The following is a 21,011-nucleotide window of genomic DNA, read 5'->3' as shown; positions in this document are numbered from 1 at the left end:
CAAAGCAAGCCAAAGCAGAAAGAAGAAAATTCCAGACATAATCCATAGTTCAATCCATGGTGAAACCAGATAAGTCTTTTTCAAGTAATGAAAAGAGTCTTGTGCTTGTTCTTTCAAAGTTTTTTTTGCTGGCGTTGTTTCTGGTTCGCTGGGATCCTCCGAAAACGTATCAAAGTTAATGAAATAGCCAGAGGCAGTTCTGTCAATGGTTGGAATTGCTTCTAGATTCGTTGAAATCGCTGGCACCAGCTGATCACTTGTTACGTTGGTGTAGACAGGTGTATCAGGACAAACTGTTATTTGGGTTTCAAGAGGAACGAGTTCCATAGCATTGTTGCTTAGTCCTTCATTTTTTACTGTCGGAGTCTCGAAGGTGATGAGTCTTTCAGTTTGAACCTCTTGGATAGTAGCTAGAGGAGTGTGTCTGCTACTTAGTCGGAGTCCACTTGGCCTACTATTCAGTATTGGCCACATGATGTGGTTTGATGTGGTCGATGGACACAAATCTTTTCTCCTTTTTACCAGCAAAGGGCGGCAGAAGTACTGTTCTTGATCCTTGGATTGCTAGGACAGGTACTGGTTGTCTGTAAGAAGGCCCAAATTCCTTCTTATCCACGATCTTTTCTCTGACTAGATTCCAATGCTTTGGGATCCAGACAAGCCTTGCTGGGACGGCTGGTTTTTCCCCAGTGGTGGTTGGCTTCAGGATGACTTTGCTTTGTTTCGTTCTTAATTCATTTAAGTCCTGTAAAACAGCCAAACGATCTTTGATATCAAAAGGTTTATTTTCCACCACTGTGCTTGCACATTCTAGATCTGGGACCCACATTCTTATCCCAAATAGGACCTCATATGAAGGGATTCCCCCTAGAGAACTTCTTGGCAAATTGTTTGAAGAGTGTTATACCCCATAAAGATGTTTGACCCACCCGTCACCCGTACCTAATGCTCTAGCTGTTACAGACCGCTTTATATCCCATTTTTTTCTTTCCACAACCGTATTTCCCTCAGGATGGAATGGAGAAGAGTACCGCAATGCAACGCCCAAACTGGCCATGGCTTCTTTGTAAGCTCAAGAGCTAAACGCAGGGCCCTGGTCAGAGTTTAGCGTGCCAATTGCGTATGTGCCGATAAAGACTCTTAAATCTTTTATAACAAGTCGAATGTCAGCCAAGCGCTGAGGCCACATCCATAGGAACGTTGAGCACGAATCTACTGCAACCATGATATATTTATAGTTACCATCCCTTTGCAAGGGTCCGCAGTGATCCAGGTAAACACAAGCTAATGGTTTATCTGAAATTAACAGGGGTGTCTGCGCAGGACGTTTCATTGTAGAGACTTTCATCTTCTGGCATATTTCACATTCCAAAACATAGTTTTTGGTCTGTTTCCTAATGCCAGGCCACCAATATCTCTGTTTTAATAATGATACTGTGGCGGAAACTCCTGCATGGGCAGAGGCTATCTCTTCATGTGCTGCTAGGGTTAGTCCAAATCTATGTTCCATGTTTGGAATTACCCTATTCCCCACTCCCCCAGGAATTTGAGCAAACGGAACATTGTTCGCATGAATTATGTATGAGTATTTGAGTGGAAACTTTTTAGTTAACGCTGCACCGCTGAGTTTGCTTGAAGCATTGACAGCCAGTAATATCTCACTGTCTATTTTCGTTTTTGAACGAGTTATCGCAGCTACGGAAGCCGTTTGCACAGCCCCCTTCGCGGCTTCGTCAGCCAATGAATTCCCTGCAACGTGAATGCCATCACGTTGATGACTCAGTGTGTGTATCACGTTAGTGTTTTGTAGTCCGTCTCTCAACTGAACTACTTGTTCCCAAAGCGTCTTATGCTTAATTGTGCCACCTTTTGCATCTTTGAAACCATTTTGAAACTAATTCTTTAAATATTCATTATATGATTGTACACAGTAAAAGGAATCGCACACTATCAGTGTGGAGAATTTGTGATCTGTATTTTCAAGTGCCAATTAGAATGTTTGTAGTTCAGCTCGCTGAGCTGTACAGTCTCCTAGAGACTGTTTTAGTGACCATCGGTCGGAATTTACCATCGCGCAAACGACCTTTAACGATCACGCATGCTGCACTGTAAGCTTGCTGACTCCCGGTAGCGGATGGTACTGATCCTTCAGTATAAATTATATAAATTCATACTGGTCAAGAGGGAAAATCTCAATAGGCAGAGGACATTCATGTTCATATTGCAGGAATGCTTGAGTTTTCAAATAAGGATCAAAAACGTATTCAACATCTGTTGCAGCAAGAGAATTAACCCACTGTATCCATCTTGGATGTAAAGCTTTTGCATTCGGAATGCTCGCTTTTGTTACCGCCTCTAAGGCTGGTACCGGAGTCACGACAATAATGCGTTTCCCCTGAGCTAGAGCTCTTTCTTTTGCTACAGCGATTTGAACTGCTGTCAGAATTTTTTCTGTTGATGTGAAGCGCATTTCCACTTGTGTGTACAAATGGGATTTGTATGCAATCGGTACTGTTTCACCTTCATTAAACGTTGAGTAGGTGAATCCGCATTGACCCGGTATTATTCGGATCACTAAGTTACGTATATTCACGGGTGTTTGTAAGTGGTTTGTTGCTAACATGGCAGCTTGTATTGAATGTAAGATGTTTGTGTGTTCCTGTGTCCAATCTTTTTGTTTGAAATCTGGTTTGATTAATTCGTAGAGAGGTTTAACCCTTTCTGCGGAATTTAGAATATAAGTTCTTCCAAAATTCAGGAAACTTAGAATCGACTGTAAGATGTTCAGCATTTTTGGAGGTTAGAGCAGGCCACATTTCTCTAAATAGTTTGCTGCCAGGCTTTTGTCTTCACTTGAAAGTTCATATCCTAGAAAAAAGACATTGAGATGGGCAATTTTTGATCTTTTTAAATTGAATTTGTAGCCCTCAGAGGCAAATCCCAGTATTATGGTATTTACCCTGTTCAAGTGCCTATCCAGGTCATCGTCTGTTAAGTATATGTCATCGACATATGACAATGCCTCATCATCATAAATTTGTAGTAACTCTTGCTGAGAATAACCCCGGGCTGTTCTTGAACCCTTGTGGGAGTTGACAAAAGTGACGCCGAGTCCCCATTATTGAGAAAGCTGTCAAGTACCTACTTTCAGGTGCTATGTTCTGACAAAAGAAACCATTTGAAATATCCAATGTGGTTTTATATTTTTTACGTTATTCATTAATGCTGCACTGTGTGCATTTTGCGCTGCAAATGTTTTAGAACAAGTGTTCAGGTGTCTGTAATCCAAAACTAGACGATATGTGTTGTCTGGTTTTGCAACAGGAAACAAAGGATTGTTCATTGATGAGGTGCATGTTTCAATCAACCCTTGATATTCAAGTTGATCTAAGATCTCCCTGACCTGTTTTTTAACTTCTTGCTTAATAGGGTACTGCAGTTGGTTGAGTTTTTAATTGCATTTTATGGTGAGGTGAATCCTCATCCCATCCGACATGATTTTTATATAACGCAGGCGCTTGGGCTACGGCCCATTTCCTGGCTTAAGTATATTTTAGATGTACTGGAACATGGTTAGAGAAGGCTGGCATAATGATGTCTTCACCATGTGGGCACTCCCTGACAAATTGTGGTGGCCAGTCTTTTTCTGCTAGAAGTATGTCATAACCCCTTGAAAGCTTCTCCCAAAAGAGTGCTTTCACTTTTCTTGGTATGTCTCCCTCCATCCGGAGTGTCATTTCATATAACTTTTGTGGAGAACTAACTCAGGATCGTCAGACAGTTGTGGTTTAAGTGGTTTCCCTCCTAAACAGTTCCTGCCCAATTCCTCATAGGATTTTTCTATTATTCTGGGTAGTTCTATTTTTTGTTCTGTTACATAAAATTCTCTCAATTTCTGGCGGATCGCCACTGATGCTGCCTCTCCTTTAATATTAGATAATATTATTGTTGAGACCTGGCCGAAGTTTTTCAGTAATTTCATACCTAAGTTCAGAGCAGGCTCTGCCCTATATTCATTTTGAATTTGTTTCAGGACATCGGGTATTACCGCAATAGACGGAACACCGTGTGTTTTAGTATAGATGGCAACAAAGACTGTGCCCCAAGTGGTGCAGTCTTCCAGATGTGGTGTGATCCCCATTGGTAAACAGATTGTTAGAATTCTGTGTTTTTCATGAGGGCTAGTATTAGGAAATACTGCTTCGATTTGAGTAATTTTTTGAGCTATCCAGAATGGAATTTGTTCATGTTTTGTGGGCATTTTACCCATAACTGCGTGTAAAGTCTGTGGAGTCATTTTTAGTGTATTCCCCTGATGAGGGGTCTGATTTGGAATGGTTATTGGTGGTTGGACTGTTAAAGTCCGCATCACATATTGTACTAACTGTCTGTAATTTTTATTAACTCTTTGAGTTGAATGAGTAAATCCTCGTCTGACATCTCTTCGATGTCAGGATGGGGTGTGTAGCCGGCTAAAATCGGCCATGTTGCTCCTGGTCTACCTAGTGGACCGAGCCTGGTAATGTGATTGTAATGTTTTAGGGCGCCTTCAAACCAGAGCTGATGCTCCTGGTATGTTAGTGGAATTTCAATATCCTCGAAGGGAATGTATTCCTCAGGTGGTTCATCTTCTTTGAAGAAGTGAAACACATGTGTTACTGGATTTGATTCTGGGAATGTAATCCATGAATAGAATACCTCTGTCTGAAAAGATTCATGTGCCTCTATTACAAGAACTGCTTTACCACCTCTAGGTGTTAGGCCATGTTTTACAAGTTTTAGAGTGATGGCTCTCCTTATATTTGGATAGATGTTTATAACACCCCCATCGGTTTTATTTAAACCTGTAGTATCAAAGGTTGCTACGGCATGGTCAGCCGTAGCCTCTGTATTATCCTCATTCTGGGACATTGTTTTTTGAAAAATGCAGAACAAGTTTCAAGGAAACAAAGATAAGGTGCACAATGTTTTGGAACACTATATCCTTCAATGTTGAATAAACCAAACCGCTAATACATAGGATTTTTCATCCTACTCAGCTATGGCGGATATTATCCCTACCCACTCCAGACATCTTATGGAGTATTATGAGTAGGGGTCTCTGAGAAAAGCACGACTGAGTTACTTCAGTATCTAGCGTTAAATTAGTGCCTTACCATACCGTTGGGCGCCATGTAGTGTAGTTCCTATTTCCCTTATAGGCTCTGTGCATTGGAATAATATACACTATTATTCTGTGCATAGGACTGAGGTCAGTATGCTCCTATCGAGTATATTAAATGTAATTACTTGTGTGCCAGCTAACTCAGAGGTCACTAGAAACTTCTAAATGAACAAGAAGGGATTAGTTTCTGACAACTGCATAAACATGACAACTTTGTTTCCTTTCAGAATCGGAACGTGTCTCAGAATCGTGGAAACAATAGATAACAGTTTCACTCAGTCAATCGTGCATGCTTAGTTTCTTCAGAGTTACACAGAAAATAGGAAGACGGGCGTTTTCAATAAAAAAGGATTTATTGAACAGTCTTAGTTCTTGTGTAAGAGATATGATCTGTCACGATCATTAGACAGTAAGCAAGATATAATATGCACAGCGTCAGCAGTAAGAAGGAGTAAAACTGCAACAGCATTGTCTTTTAGCTATGACCTATATCTATATACATACACATAAATACACAGGCTAAAAGTGGATACTCATCTGGTGCTTCTAAATAATTCTACCCCAGTGTACCTAACTTGAATGTAGTGCGAGGTAGGAAGTAGGTGCTGATTTAAGCTATAGTTGGTCTGAGCTTAAGTTAGTATTTTATATGAGATGCCAAGAATTTCCTTAGGTTCTAGTCAGCTCCATACCTTAGAATGAGAGAGGTGGGAATCTCTTTCCAGATCGCGGACTCTAACACCCCGCAAGGGGAGTTGGAACACTGGAAGCTGCAATCTCTGCGTGCAGGGAAGACCGCGTCTGTTCAGTGTGTCAAGCGGGGACTCGAACTGCTTCAGGACTTGCCGTGGCGAGCCGTATAGCCGAGCTGTGCTGTGCCGTGAATTGCTAGGGCAAGTGAAGGTATATTTATACCTGGAAGTTGTCTAGGAATGCTAGCTTTGACGTAAAGTCGGGCAAAGGAAGACGTCATGAATGAACCCCTAAGGAATAGTAGTTCATGCATAATAGATGAGTTCTTGGAGAAATCAATAATCCCAGCAGGGAAAATCCCAATGGCTTAAGAGTCTGGTTTCTAAGAACTTGTTGTGACTTGGGATGGACGGATGTAGGTGACCATCCCTGTATTTGGATCTGCATGGCCAATGCCTAAATAAGGACTGGAATATTATGCCTAAATAAGGACAAGTCGAATTGTGCCTATATAAGGACATGATTCAATAGACCTATATACGGGTATCTAAAGTGACACACAACAGTATGAAGAACGTCTTTCCCGGAAAAATGGATCCTTTATGTGAGCCTACCATTATAGGCAACATGGATAGTTTAGCTTTGGGTCCTATCTGTGGTGGAGAAAACTGCTAAATAAATAAATAGTGACTGCTGTAATACAGATCTGTCTCACTGGTCAACCTAAATCAGATTCCTTAGTGTAAGTGAATATAATGGAAGTGTTCCTATCATCATCTGGCGCTTCTCTTTCATATATGAAGAACACGTTTTTAGATGCGCTGGGTAAGGTGATGTGGACAACAGCTGTGCAGAGTCAGACTGGGGCACAGAATAGACCCGGGCCCCAAAATGAAAGTAGACCCCATTCAACATTTCAGATAGCTAAAAAAAAGTGGCCTACATTTGAAAATTGGGGCAGTTTTGGAAAATGGCAGTTGAAAAGGTAGAAGCTAAATCCCAGATGAGAGAGGCAGTGCCTAACAATTTTATTAGCATGTCAGTAGATATCACCAACTAGCCTAAAGTATATTCAAGAGTATGAGCCACAAACATGGTAAACCTCCATTTCGAAGGAGGATAAGTGGGGCACTGCAAACAAACAATATGTCTTCTGATACTGTCAGATACTTGTTTTGTTACAGACCAACATAAGTTATTGTTCTGAGGAAAGCTACCTTTTTGTACACTGAGACTTTTTTTTTTTGATAAACAAGTTTTTATTGTTTTAAACAGTACAACAACAGAAACAGTCTGGTATTCCGAAGCAGTACCACACAGCAATACATTAGAAAGCACACCCCGTTCCCCCCCGCCCCCAGAAGCCCCCCTCCACCCTCCTAACCGCCCTACTAAAGTATGTTGCCTAGCCATTTCCCCCAAACTTTCCGGTATTTCTTGGGGCAACCTCGTGCCCGATAGAGAGTCCGCTCCTGCGCCGCGCACCAGTCCACCCCAGCACCCCACTTAGCCACACTTGGCGGCAGCGGTTGTTTCCATGCCGCTGCAATGTCGCGCTTGGCCGCCATCAAGGCCGTCATGAGAAACAGCTGCTCTGAACGCGTGCCATCTAAGCCATCTGTGATGCCCAGCAGGGAGTGTCGGGGGTCGTGCGGCACCTCCCACCCCAGGACCTCCGTAAGCTCGGTCTCAATGCCTCTCCAGAACCCCTCCAGGTCAGGGCAGGACCACACCATATGCAGGAAGTCTGCCGGCTCGGAACCACATCGGGGGCAGGCCGCGTCCCCGGAGAGGCCCACACGGTGAAGGCGAGCCGGTGTGAGGTAAGCCGCATGGAGATAATAAATTTGGATGAGTCGCAGCTTAGCGGAGGCCGTCACCAAGCGGGGGGCCATAAGGGCGTCCTGCCAGTCGGCCTCATCCAGGGGGCCCACCCACCCCTCCCAGCGCTCCTTAAGGCCCGCAAGGGATGTAGGGGTGCAGTTGACGAGGGAGCGGTAAATCCTGGAAATGCCCCCCCTCCCCAGGTTGCCCAGCAGGACCTGAGCCTCCGGGGGGCTGTGATCTGGCAGCCGGACGTCCAGCGGGGTGTAGGTGCGTATGGCGTGGCGCAGCTGGAGGTACCTATAAAATTGAGAGGAGTGGAGGGAAAAACGCGCCTGCAGCTCTGAAAAGGAACACATCCGCCCTCCCCGCCAGACGTCCCCCAGCTGGGAAATGCCAATGAGATCCCATGATTTGAAGCCTTCCAGCTTTGTGACCTCCCGCAACCACGTCCCGTGCCACAGGGGAGTGACCCGGGTCAACCGTCCCGTCCATCGGGTGAGGCGGAGCGCCGCTCGCCAGGACAGGAATACAGCCCTGGTGATGTCCGGGCAAGAAGCAGGGATGGGGGCGCCGTACAGGCGATCTTGGATATCGGAGAAACCCAAGCCGTTAAGTTCCACCCTGTAGGCCGGGTCAGACCAACCCCCCCCCAAACCAGTCGTGAATGACCAGAAGGCGGGTGGCCATATAGTAGAGGTAGAGATCAGACATGCCCAGGCCCCCGTCAAAGGTGGGTATGCGGCACGTCGACAGAGCCAGCCGCCGCCTCCCCTCGCCCCAGAGAAATCTCGTCGCCATCCCGTCCAGTTCGCGGAACCACGGTCGCGGAAAGGAGAGGGGGGTGTTTTGCAATACATATAAAAACCGGGGAAGGATCATCATTTTGTAGAGGGCGACCCTCCCTAGCGGGTTGAGGGGCAGCTGTTGCCATCGCGCCAAGTCTACCTTGGCTCTCTTGACCAGGGGGGCGACGTTGAGCGCCCAGCTCAGCTCCGGGAGGAGGGAGACCCAGATGCCCAGGTATTGAAATGATAAGCGGCGCAGAGGGATGGTCTCCTGCCAGTCAAAGCATTCCCTGGAGGGGTGCAATGGAACCAGGACCGACTTCCGCGGGTTGAGGGAGAGACCCGACGCCCGGCCGAAACGGCTCAGAATGGATAGTGCACGCGGCCCGGAGCGCGCTGGGTCCCCAAGGTACAGTAGGACATCATCCGCATAGAGGGCGATTTTGTCGGCTTCCAGGCCAGGCCATTCCCAACCCCGAAGGAGGGGGTCAGATCTAATCAGGGCGGCCAGAGGTTCCATCGTCAGAGCGAAGAGAAGGGGCGACAGTGGGCAACCCTGCCTCGTCCCCCGGCCGATCCGAAAGGGCCTTGACAACGCACCGTTAACCAATACTCTGGCACGGGGCTGGGCATAGAGGACTCGCACCATCCCCACGAACCGAGGGCCAAAGCCCATGCGGGTCAGGACGTCGAAGAGGTAGATCCACCCCACCGAATCGAAAGCCTTTTCGAAGTCGACGAGGATTAGAGCGAGGTACGGGGTCAGACGATGGCGGTGGGCCAAGGCCACGTGGAGACGGCGCAGACAGTGGCGCGTGCCCCGAGCGGGCATGAAGCCACATTGATCCGGGTGGACCAAGGCCGACAACATGGGCCTAAGCCGTTGGGCCAGGACCGCCGCATAGAGCTTCACATCGGTGTTGATGAGCGAAATTGGGCGATAGGCAGCTCTATCGGTGGACGGCGGCGTGGATTTGGGCAAAACCACAATCGTGGCCAGGTCAGTCTCCGGGGGGAAAGAACCCCTCTCAAGCGCCTCCGCATAGTGAGCTCTCAGCCGCGGGACCAGGGTGTCCCTATAGGCCGCAAAGAATTCTTGGGGAAAGCCGTCCGGTCCTGGTGTCTTCCCCGCTGACGTGCGCCCGATTGCCTCCCCGATTTCTTCGACGGAGATGGGGGCTTCCAGGCTCTCCATTTCGTCCGGCCGAAGCCGGGCCAGGCAGGCGTTCCCGGACGCGAGCAGGGCGTCCAGAGAAAGGTCTGGTGCACGCGCTCGGTAGAGCTGAGAATAGAACTGGGCAAATGCCGCTGCCATCGCCACGGAGGAGGACTGGAGCACCCCCGAAGAGTCGGTAATCGCCGGAATGATGCGCGACGCTCTAGGGTAAGTAGCCAGGCGGTGCAACAGTGCGCCGTTCTTGTCACCCCAGCCATACACCCTCGCTACCGAGGACTGCCAAAGAAGCTTGGCCGCCTCGAGGGACCGCTGACAAATCTCCTGACGAAGGAGCCGCAACTGTCGGTCCACCGCCGGGTCTTCATGCTCGGAGAGCGACTGCTCCAGCCGCAACGCCCGGGCTTCGCAAGCAGTGAGCTGCCGCAGCTGTGTCTGGCGGTGCCGCACCACATGTGCCTTGGCCGCCCCCCTGATGGTTGCCTTGCAAGCCTCCCAGAGGGTGCCCGCCGCCGAAACCGAGCCCTCGTTGGCACCATAATAATGAGTAAGCTCAGTGCCAACCGCCTCACGCAATGTCTTATCCTGGAGGAACCAGGCGCTGAACCTCCACACCGGCCTAGCCGCGTGAGGCGGGGGGCCCAGACCCAGGAGGACTGGCGAGTGGTCCGAAATGCCCCTGGGAAGGATGCGGACATCCTGGACGCTTCCGCACTCGGTGGGAGGGACAAAAATCACATCAATACGGGCGTGAGAGTGGTGAGCGGCTGAAGTGTGGGTGTATTGACGATCGTGAGGATGCCAAAGCCTCCAGGCGTCACAGAGGCCCTGGGCCTCAGCCCATCCCGCCAGCTGTCTCGCTCGCGCGGCGCGGGAGTCCGAAATCGGTCCCGACGAATCCAGCTGTGGGGCCAAGACCGCGTTAAAGTCTCCCCCAAGCACAATAGCGCCCACGGGGAGAGATTCCAACAACGAGGCGGCGTGGGATAAAGCCTGCGACAATCCCGAGGGAGGCACATAGAGCGAAAGGAAGCTGACCGGGCGACCCTCCAGTGTACCACAAATAACAATCCCGATTCCATGGGGCGCACGGGCCACCCTCTGAAGGACAAAGGGGAAGGAACGACGCAGCAGGACCGCCACCCCGCGGGAACCACGGGAAAACCCCGAGTGCCACACCCGGTCGTACCCATAACGCGCCAAGAAGGGGCATTTTTCCCCAAGGAGATGGGTCTCCTGAAGGAGGAGGACGTCGGCCCCAACGCGTTGAGCATACTTAAGGACCGCCGTGCGCTTAAGCCTATCCAGCAGGCCGTTCACATTCCAGGACAGGATACGCAGCTGTGCCCTGGGGGCTACGTCAGCCATGGATACAACGGGCGCATTGGGACGCCGCAGGATCGGAGCCACCCCAGGGGTGCCAGGAGGACATCATGCCGCGCTGGTGCGCAGGGAGGAAAGGAGGATCGCCCAGGACCCATGGGGAGGGCAGGGGACAGGCAAAAGGGGACCAGGGGTGCCAGGCTGGGAGCGGGCGGCTGCAGACCGTGTGTGTGAGCCAGCGCGGAGCGCTGCAGTAACGCCCGCGGGAGGCAGCTAAGGGGTGCCAAGACGGGAGCGGGCGGCAGCAGATCGTGTGTGTGAGCCAGCGCGGAGCTTTGCAGTAACGCTCGCAGGAAGCTGCGATGCGGCGCACCCAGGAAGAACCAGATCCAAACTAAAAGGACCACCCTCCCTAGGAGGAACATCCAACAAAACCCACCCCCCAACCCCCAACCCCCCACCCTACACTTCGAGAACTGAAGCATCTGTCGCCCTAACTTCAACAACTATTACAAAAGCCCCAAGCGAAGCGCTCGGGTGTCAAGAGCGTGGTGGACCCCTCCAGAAGTACGGATGCAAGTGTTCCGGCCTAGACTACTACACATGAGCGGAGATCCGCTGAGTCCAGGTCCGTGGTGGAGGCCCCAGCCGCGGGACTGGGCCGCCAGAGCTGCTGCCAAGACAGAAGACCACCCAAAGTCAAATGGCCGGGCTGCGGGAGAGATCAGAAAGGTCCACAGGCGCGATGAGGGGGGTCAGGGACGGGTCCGGCGGGCGCAGCGACCGGCTCCGGAGGCCCCCAGCCGCCTGAGAGGATGTCCCAGATGAGGCAGACGAGTCCCTCGGCCTCCTTCCCGACATGCTCGTGGAGCGAGGCCCAGCTGCCAACCCCCCCCGGGGCCGCCGGGACTGTGTGCGCCTCCTGCGGCATGGGCGAGGGGGCCTGGTTGTATCCAGATCCGAAGGCCTCCGAGCAGGGGACGCCCGCCCAGATTGGCGCAGGGGTCGTTCCTCAGTGAGCCAAGTCCAGGCCGCCCGGGGAGTGTCGAAAAACAGGGTCTTATCCTGAAAGACCACGCGGAGGCGGGCCGGGAATTGAAGTTGGTAGCGAAGACCCAAGGAGCGCATCTTGTGTTTCACCTCCAGGTATGAGCGGCGTTGCTCCTGAACTTCCCGGGTGTAGTCGGGGAAAACCATGATGGTGTGGTTATTGAAGGACAAAGGAGACTGCACCCGCGCCTCCTTCAGAATAGCGTCACTGTCTCTGAAGTTGAGGATCCGCAGGATGAAGGGGCGCGGTGGGGCCCCCACCGGAGGCTTGGCGGCCAGCGACCGGTGCGCTCTTTCCACTACGAACCAGGTGGACAAGCTGGCCGCCGGCATCCAGGACTTAAACCACTTCTCCAGAAAGTCGTCGGTGCGGCCAGATTCGACCCCCTCCGGAAAGCCCACCAGGCGGAGGTTGTTGCGGCGGGCCCGGTTTTCGGCATCCTCCGCCCGCCGGTGCAGCTCCTTGGAATGGGTCGTGAGCTCCCGGACCTGATCTTGGAGCTGCCGGATGTCGTCCTCCGCAGTCGAAATTCGGGACTCCGTCTCGGTGATGCGGGCCGTGGCATTGCGGAGATCTTGTCGTAGGAGCGCCACGTCCACCTTCACCTCCCCGACCATCCCCTCCAAGGACGTGCGGGAGGCGGTGATGGCCTGCAGAATGGCGGCAAGGTCCGCGCCGAGAGTCGGCGCCGCCTCCCCCCCAACACCCGGGGGCTCGGAGGTCGTGAAACGATCAATCTTGGTCTGGTGGGGCGCGACTGCCGACTTGGCACCCCTGTCCTTGCCCATGACTGCCCTCGGGGCGCGCGCGCCGGTGCCCAGGCGCTGTGTGGCTCGCCGTCCCAATGTCCCAACAGCCAGCCGGTGCGGATTCGAGGGGCAGGAGTGATGCCCTCCCCCCGCTGCGAAGGGCCAAGAGACCACCGGGGGTGCCGCAGCCCCGTGTAAAGGCGATCCAGTGTGGTCTAGTCCCACCGTTGTCTCAAGCACAGGGCCCGTATCCAATCAAGCCCCCACAGCGGGCTCCCGGGCACACTCCGGCGGCGCTCCCCGCCGCGAGTGTCAACCGAACCCCCCCCAAGGAGGGGGGAGGAAATAGGGGCCCTCTCTGCCCCGCAGAGGGCGACTCCCACAGGCGGCGACGGGGGAGGGGAGCGCACGGACCCTCGTGTGGCGATGGGCCCCCGCCGCCAACCGCCTATGCCAGTACCTGTTGTGGGCCCTCCACAAGGTCGCCGCCTGGGCGCTGTCTGTGCCAGTTCTCGGCCGCCACGAGGAAGGAATCCAGGCCCGGCCCCACGGGGCCGCTCACGCAGGTGCGCGCCTCTCTCCTCTGATCGGCAGTGTCTCGGGGTCCCCGCAGGTCTCAGGCATCCCGTGGGCACAGCATGCACCCCTCCAAACCGGGATCAGGATTCGGCAGCTCCGGGCAGGACCGGGACCCTCTTCCGCGGGTCCCGCACTGTAGGACCGGCCGCCGCCAGCCACACGGCCCGTGCCTCCCTTGGGCGCCGCGGCCTCGCGTAGCCCCCAGCGCCGGCCTCAGACCCAGCCAGCCGCGTCCCCTGTGGCCGCTAAGCGACAGTCGGCAGAACTCGGGCCAGGGAGCAGGTAAACGGCCAAGAGTGTCACCGATTGTAGTGCCCCGGTCCCGCAGCAGATAGGGACCTCCGGGGCGCTGCTAGGTCAGCGGAACACGGATAAAGTCCGGATGCGAGGGGTCGAGCATCGGGAGCCTCACATCAGTGCGGCCATCTTGCAGTGCGCCACCTAGCGCTCCTCACACTGAGACTTTAAGACTTTTGCGGACATATATTGCTAGAATTTTTGGAGCTCTGGGCAGTGGGATCATTTGAAAGGTGTCTTATTGCTTATGTTTTCTCCCCTTAAACATGGTGCTTTATTGGCAGGCGCCAACTGGCACATTTGACTTTCAGGTAAGACTATGGTAAATGTGTGTAAACCTGAACAAATGGTATAAATGTCAAATATCCAATGTAGGCTGCAGTGAGTAGTTCAGGAGAATTTGGCAAAGCTGTCACACTCTAAGGTGAAAAGGAACACCTCTCATCTTCCCTCATTTTCCAAAATACGACAATAGTGAAGACTTTTGATACAGGCCTTCCCATCGAAAAACTGGCTCTGGGGAGTAGGCATTAAGTTGTAGTCTGATTGGGATTTTCTTGGAGAGGGTGGCACGTTATTATTTGTGTAAGCCCATGATTGGCATAGGGAGTCCAGACAGCTGGGCAGACTTGACTTTCACTTACACTATCATGGAACAGCATTTTTCTGGGATACTTGTTGCCATAAAGCAAAGGAAGTGCTGAAAAGTATAGTGGGAAAGGTGGGTCATAGTTAAAGTTGCAGAAATCACCACCAACCACTGCTGTGTTACTGTTCTAAAAACTATAACTAATGATGTCCATAACGTGGAACTCAGAATGCTTTTCGAACCTCAAGAGGACTAGAAGAGACTGCGGAAAGCATACGACTCTCTGTGAACACTGGAAATTATGCATCCTCTTGAATCTTCATAGCTCAAAGCCATTCTCAGTGGCTTGGAAAGATGGCGTCCTAAAAGTACACAGGAAGATACAGGAATAAGGACATCTGGAAACAAGAAACAGCAGCCCAGTTGTACTTGACTGTGGTTGAGACACTTGCTGGAAAAAAATGGTAGTGAAGCCTGTCACTATGTCCTGACACTCTATGAAGTTTTCAAAAGAGCTTGAAACTGTAGGAGCAACCAGAAAAAATATATTTAGCTTTCTCTGAAGTTGGGCCTTTTGTTTTGGGACTCCCAGAGAATCGGGACAAGGTGTCAGGGTGACTGACCTGGGTTCACTTTTAGCAGGGCAAGTTTTCCTGGTTTGACCCGCTCAGAGCTTTTTGCTGCTAGATGTAAGGCTCCTCTGGAACCCAGACACCAGGTATCCAAAATTGTGGAGTCATGCTGTGCCATATTGAAGTATTTTGAGTTCTAAATAAGTCCCAACATAGAGTCCAAGAGTCAAAGTTTCCCCAAGGGTGAAGCACCCTCCATGGCTAAAACCTTCAAATTTAGCACAGAAAATTCAAATGTATTTGACCTTGTGGTGCTCATCTTGGACACATCTTCTGATTTTTCCATGGTGGAGGTCTTTGACGTCTGTAAAAAGACACAAATACTTTTTTATTTAAATAGTTCAGCAATGTGTAAACCCTCCTATGAATTGATTGACTCCTGCCCCACTAAATCTATATTACTCCCCACCTCAGTTTAGTGGTGGGGTGCCTCTAGGCTTCTGATAGCAGAGCCTCAGTTAACTTTGCCGCTGGAAACCTTTGACCGACAACCCAAGAGCCTCCTTTTGGAAGTCCCTCTTCCCTTTTGGGGATAAGCGTACTTTTTTTTTGTTGCAGATTTCTATATACCGCAAACTCGACCCGATGGTATGAGAGCTTTTTACATGAGCACCATTTACATTACACAAGGACACATTCATTTTTTGTAGGCATGGAGAGGTTAAGTGATTTGCCCGGAATCACAGGATGTTGAGCCGATGTCGAGCCTCAAACCTGGTTCTCCAGCTCTGGCTGTTACATCTTTTGTTCCTCAGTATATCAATAACAAGATCAACATAATGAAAAAGGCCAGGTTTCTTGTGATACTAGGACTATATCATTCACTTCATCATTGAATTCACAAGCTACCCTCCCCTGCCAAAAAGAATAGAACCTGGTCTCTATAAGAAAAAACACTGAGGTCAATCCTCAGACTAACTGCAAATTATACTGATGAGTTAACTGCCAGTGAGTGCAGTGAGTTCTGCGCTCCAAAAGAGAGTTGCCTGTCGAAAAGCGACAGTTCCCCCTTCACTGCACCTACATACCTGTTTCCCTGTTTGCTCCAGTCAAAGACGCTTAATGACCCTCAAAATTCTGTGCTCTGTCTGGGGCACAAAAACATGGAGAAAATGTGTTGAGGATTATGGTATTTTGCTGATAACAGCTCAAACTGCATAAATTCAGGCATGTAATTGTTCGTTGATAAACACTGATACTAAGATTCTATGTAAAGTACTAGTTAACAGGCTTCAGAGGGTGGTGACTGTTGAGGTACATGAAGACCAATGTGAGTTTGTCCTGGGACGAAATATTTCCATGAATATTCATAGTCGCACACATATAATTCAACGCACAAATACAGGTCATGAGCAGTACAGAGTGGCAGGCTGGGCCTCAAAAACACATCTGACATGCTGAATTGGTCCTACCTGATGGTGGTATTGAGGTGCATGGGGTTTGGTCCACAAATAGTGAGCTGGATCCAGTTGCTCTACACCAGACTGGTAGCGAGGGTCAAAACGTGAGGGAGGATTTCATCGAAATGGAAACGTGGAAGTTTCCTCTTGCCACTGCTCTTTGCCCTTGCAATGGAACCTTTAGTGATACAACTGAGGTGTTGCATACATGGGGAATTACAGTGGGGCACACAGAACATCTACTCTCCTTATTTGTGGATGACGCTGTAATATACCTGGAAGGAGTGATGATGTACACACTTGGAGACCTTTATGCAGGAGATCACTTTATCACATTCCGAGAGCTGCAGAAGACCTGTGTTGGCCCAGTCAATTGCTACTGTGCAAAATATAGCATGCACCGCTAGGGATGTCTGCATCAACTTTCCTCGGTCTCCAGAACTGAAGAAAATGCTAGTGGCCATATTAAAACTATGGCAGGGGCGCAGATTGATCCCCTTAATGTAGAAAAACCTTATGGCTGATAGGAAAATGGCGACCTTGAAAGCCAGACAGCTGTTGGGGGATGATAAATACATGAACTTATATCGGAGGATGAGTGGAAGGAAGCATGAACTCAGGGGAAGAGGATATCTAGCAATGCTAGATTCAAGGTGACCCACGTTAGCGGTCTGCATAGTACACATATAACCCTGAAAAATATGAAAAAGATTTATTCTGCAGGATCCTCAACTTGCTCTAAATATCAGATCTCTGAAGCCACATTCTTGCATCTCCTATAGAAGTGTGACACAGTAAGGAGGTATTGGGAAGAAGTAGTGACAAACCTGTGTAGGTTCTCTGGCCTCAAGACAGACACTTCATTTAAAGAGTGCCTTCTGGGAACTGTAATTAAAAAAAACAAGACTGGAAAGTTCAATATAGATTTTCAATGCTAGTATTGGCGAGGACATGTAATCCACTGGCTGGCTCCTTCCACGAGGGCCTCAGGAGAATGACTGGTAAAGGGATGTTCTCGAGTGTGCTTTGGCTGTAGAACTACACCTAAAAGTGGTGAGAAGTGATGACAGAGTGGGTGAGGATCTATCGGTGTAAGTTGGTATGTTGCAAGAAATGCTGAAGGAATGAGAGGGCCACGCAAGATGTAGCCACTTCAGCACAACCCTACAATGTAGAACCGGAGACGAGCACCTAGTGGGAAGCGCTGAGAATACGAACCCTCACATAGAGAGACTAAAACTTAACAGCCCGATGTAAATGACTGTGTATTAATGGATCAAATAAAATAACTGTATTTGTTAATGGAATAGCTATATTGATGTTGATATGATGGCCTTCAAGGCGACTGTTGAACCACTGTTCTATGAAAATTGAAAATGTTAGGAAAGGATGTAATTGAAGTGGTTCCAACAAGTGTGCAGCCGAAAATGGCCTCTCTTGGGGTGACACATGAGGTGCACCGGGACTCACATGGTGAGATATTATCCATTAGTTGTGGGTTCTAACAAAGAAGATGTTTCAAATAGACCCAATTGCTCAGTACATAAATGCAAATCACTCTTTGAGAGATGTTGTCATGTATAGCCTTGAGTCCATATTGCAAGCCGCTAATGAGTTGACAGGAATTGGGAAGATCAGGTCCCATTGATCTCTGCTTTTCAGGAACCAGGCTGGTGAGAAATACAAAAGAATCTCAGAGCTGGCTGGTCCTTCCACGAACCTAAAATGTAAGTAACGTCCCCCATTAATTAGCTACAGGATAATTGGACACCCTTGGACAGGTAGCTGCACATAAATGTTCTGGAACTCATGACAGTGTGTCTAGAACACTAAGCATTCCTGGCAGATCGAATGTCATTCTCATCATCCCCTAACACTCGCCAACAATGCCGAAAGACTTGTTGGATACCCTTAGTCTACGAAATGATGCATGCCATTTGTGAATTTAAGCAGCGTTCAAATACTGGAAACCAAGTAGCCTGGAAATACCACAGCTGGATATTTTGCTAATGCAAAGAACCAAAAAAAGGCTCAAACTTCTCCAGCATACGCTGGCAATCGAGGTTGAAGGGCAGTCATTTCTATTACATGCAAAAAGAACAAATGATGGAAGGAACACTGAACAATGCAAACATTCACCCCAGTCACAAAGATCTGGGTTTAATCCATTGTTCTTTTGTTCACCATGCTAACCCAGGTAGGACCCAGCCATATGCAAATGAGTCTTGATCCTGCTCCTCATGGGAACAGTTCTTTTTGCATTTCTATTTCGTGGTCATGGTCATGGACACAGTTGTGTGACCAGGCAGCACACTGCTTCTGTAGGATGATTTTAATAGTTCGAACTAAAAACTAATATATGTGATTTATTGACCTTTGGTCCGTGTCTGATCAGGGGTTTCATCCACTGTGGGTGCACCTGATACTACTGACACAGGGACAGCAATAGATCTTGCAAAAACAACGCAGCTACCTCAGCTCTTGAGTAACAACCATGTCCTAGATTCTTTGGGGACAAGGGTCGTGTGAAGACAAACCTATGTTAATACCACAATGCATTCAGAATTCTTTTTGAACCAAGTGGTTACTTTGCCTTTGTTCTAATATTTGTATTCACTTCGCGAATGCAGTATCCTCACAAGCTGGAAGCAAAAATGTGCCCTTTGTTATCCTTTTGACACAGTAAATGTATTCATGGTGACGCACGAGTGTTTTTTATCCTGGCGGATTTTTCACACCTCACAAAGCACGAATGCCTTTGTGGGACACAGAATGATGCAGGTAGTGTTGCAGAGCTTCTCCCAGTAAGCTGTCATTCCCTGATTTATGTATAGACAGGGCTGGACTGGCACCAGCGGGCACCGGGCATTTCCCCGGTGGGCTGCAAGGGTGGGGGGGGGCGGTTTTCGGCCCCTGGGGGTCGTTTTTGTTAGGGGGGGTGCTGGGAATATCGGCCCCCGGTAACAAAACAGCTGAAACCGGCCCTAGAAAACAGCTCAGCCGCAGGAGGTGGAGCAAGCCGACCAGTTTGACCGGGCCGGTTTCGGTTCCCAGACCGGCCCTCTGTATAGATGATTTGCTTGTGTATTTATTAACAATGTGATGCTAAAGAAGAAAACGTCGCGTACTGACAAGTACAGTTCCCCATTTTCGGTATTGTCATAGTTTCACTGACACTCTTTCCCTGGAATGTAGATGCACTTCTGCCTTCGTTTTTGAAGTGTGACTCGTGGGCTAGGACTTCAACTCGTGCACCTCACAGGCCCAACTAAAAACGCCATAACATATTGGCTGCTGTATTTAATGTATTTGCAGGTTAATTACTTTTTCAAAGTTGTGATTCCTCAATATTTAACATGTTGCAAGTATTCTGCACACGTGCTGGTACACTGGGAGCTGGCCTCTTATTCTGAGTTATTGTTATCTATGATTTCTCTTTTCAAAGGTGATGGAACCAACCGGAAAGCGCATCCTGCTGGCAGTGGATGTCAGTGCCTCCATGACGCAGAGAGTTGTGGGCAGTGTGCTGAGTGCTAGCACAGTGGTTGCAGCCATGTGTATGGTAAGAAGGTGAATCACTTCTGCAACCTACTTTGTGACATTGATACAGTACAATTTGCAATAGTCTAAAATGAGTCATCTTTGATCTCAAGGGTGGTGGGCCTAACTAAAAATGTCAGATAAGTAATCAAAGAGTCTTGGCCTGCCCTATTACTTACTCTTGCTGTCTTGGATGACAATCTCTTTTTCACATAATTTCTCCTCAGCCTGTTTTCTCTGAAGGAATCACAGGCAACATTTGTGACCAAATCAACACCTGCTGGTCATCATCACGCAGTTAGCCCATACCCTCTACACAGACCTCCTCCACATTTATGTATGCAGGCCCATGTAAAAGGAAATAGAATGACCAATCGCGTGGACGGGAACAGCCAAGAGCTAGCGAATTCTATAACGCCACTCTTTATCATAATAGAGAGGAGAACTTGGTGTAAAAATTTAAATAAAAAAACACTACTGATCTCCAGAAACAGTAATGGAAACACCAGAAGGTTTTTTTTGGAAGGAATATAGTACCTTTCTAAATAATATATTGAGAGTGGATGTTTAAGCAATACAGAAGATCTTTCAGGGTGTAAAGAAAACCTTCTAAGAAAGAATTGCAACACAACCCGGAAGTTGCTTGTGATATCAATGTGCATTCTGTGGATAACAACAAAACAAATGATTGTTGTCACAAAGTTAGAGTCCTGAAGAATGTAGTTTTTATCAAGCACCGTCCACTGAAACGCCGTGTCGACAACTACATGTTTTTTATATTTGGGTGGCTATATGCCAGATGTGAATATGTACCTTTTTATGTGATTATTACGATTTTTGTGCATTTTATCCATATATATTGATGTATGAATTTTATGTATACAGATATTAGAATTTGGGGAGGAATACCAACACCATATAAGGTCCCATTTTAAAAAGTGTAATTACCTTGTTTTTAAGTTTTGCTATTCATTCCAACAATTTATTTTTATATGATCATTAAAGTAATAAAATGAAACCTTGTCATATATAAATGAGTTCAGTAATTTAGTTTGTGAATGGTTGAGGAGTGAATAGGACAGTGTCTGGTGTGTAAGAGAATTTAGTGTCACACGGGGGACACCACTTTGTTTTGTGCAGGCCAGAGAAGTCTTCCCACACAGGCCAGACTTTTCCTTGAGGTCAAATTTATAAACTTAAAAAAGACT

At 48.8% G+C, this 21,011-nt stretch overlaps 1 protein-coding gene across 1 annotated transcript in view; it reads left to right on the top strand.

Moving 5' to 3' along the window:
* The window catches only part of RO60 (Ro60, Y RNA binding protein), a 446,084-nt gene that overhangs the window by 328,640 nt on the left and 96,433 nt on the right, over window positions 1-21,011 (top strand). Inside the window, exon 6 of the mRNA XM_085601530.1 lies at window positions 19,709-19,825. Coding sequence (XP_085457656.1) covers window positions 19,709-19,825 — 117 coding nt within the window. The remainder of the gene's footprint in view (window positions 1-19,708; window positions 19,826-21,011) is intronic.

This window comes from Triturus cristatus, chromosome 4_2 (assembly GCF_964204655.1).
Source record: "Triturus cristatus chromosome 4_2, aTriCri1.1, whole genome shotgun sequence".
Taxonomy (NCBI): domain Eukaryota; kingdom Metazoa; phylum Chordata; class Amphibia; order Caudata; family Salamandridae; genus Triturus; species Triturus cristatus.
Note: the sequence above shows the minus strand (reverse complement) of the source record. Positions and strands in the feature narration are given on the sequence as shown.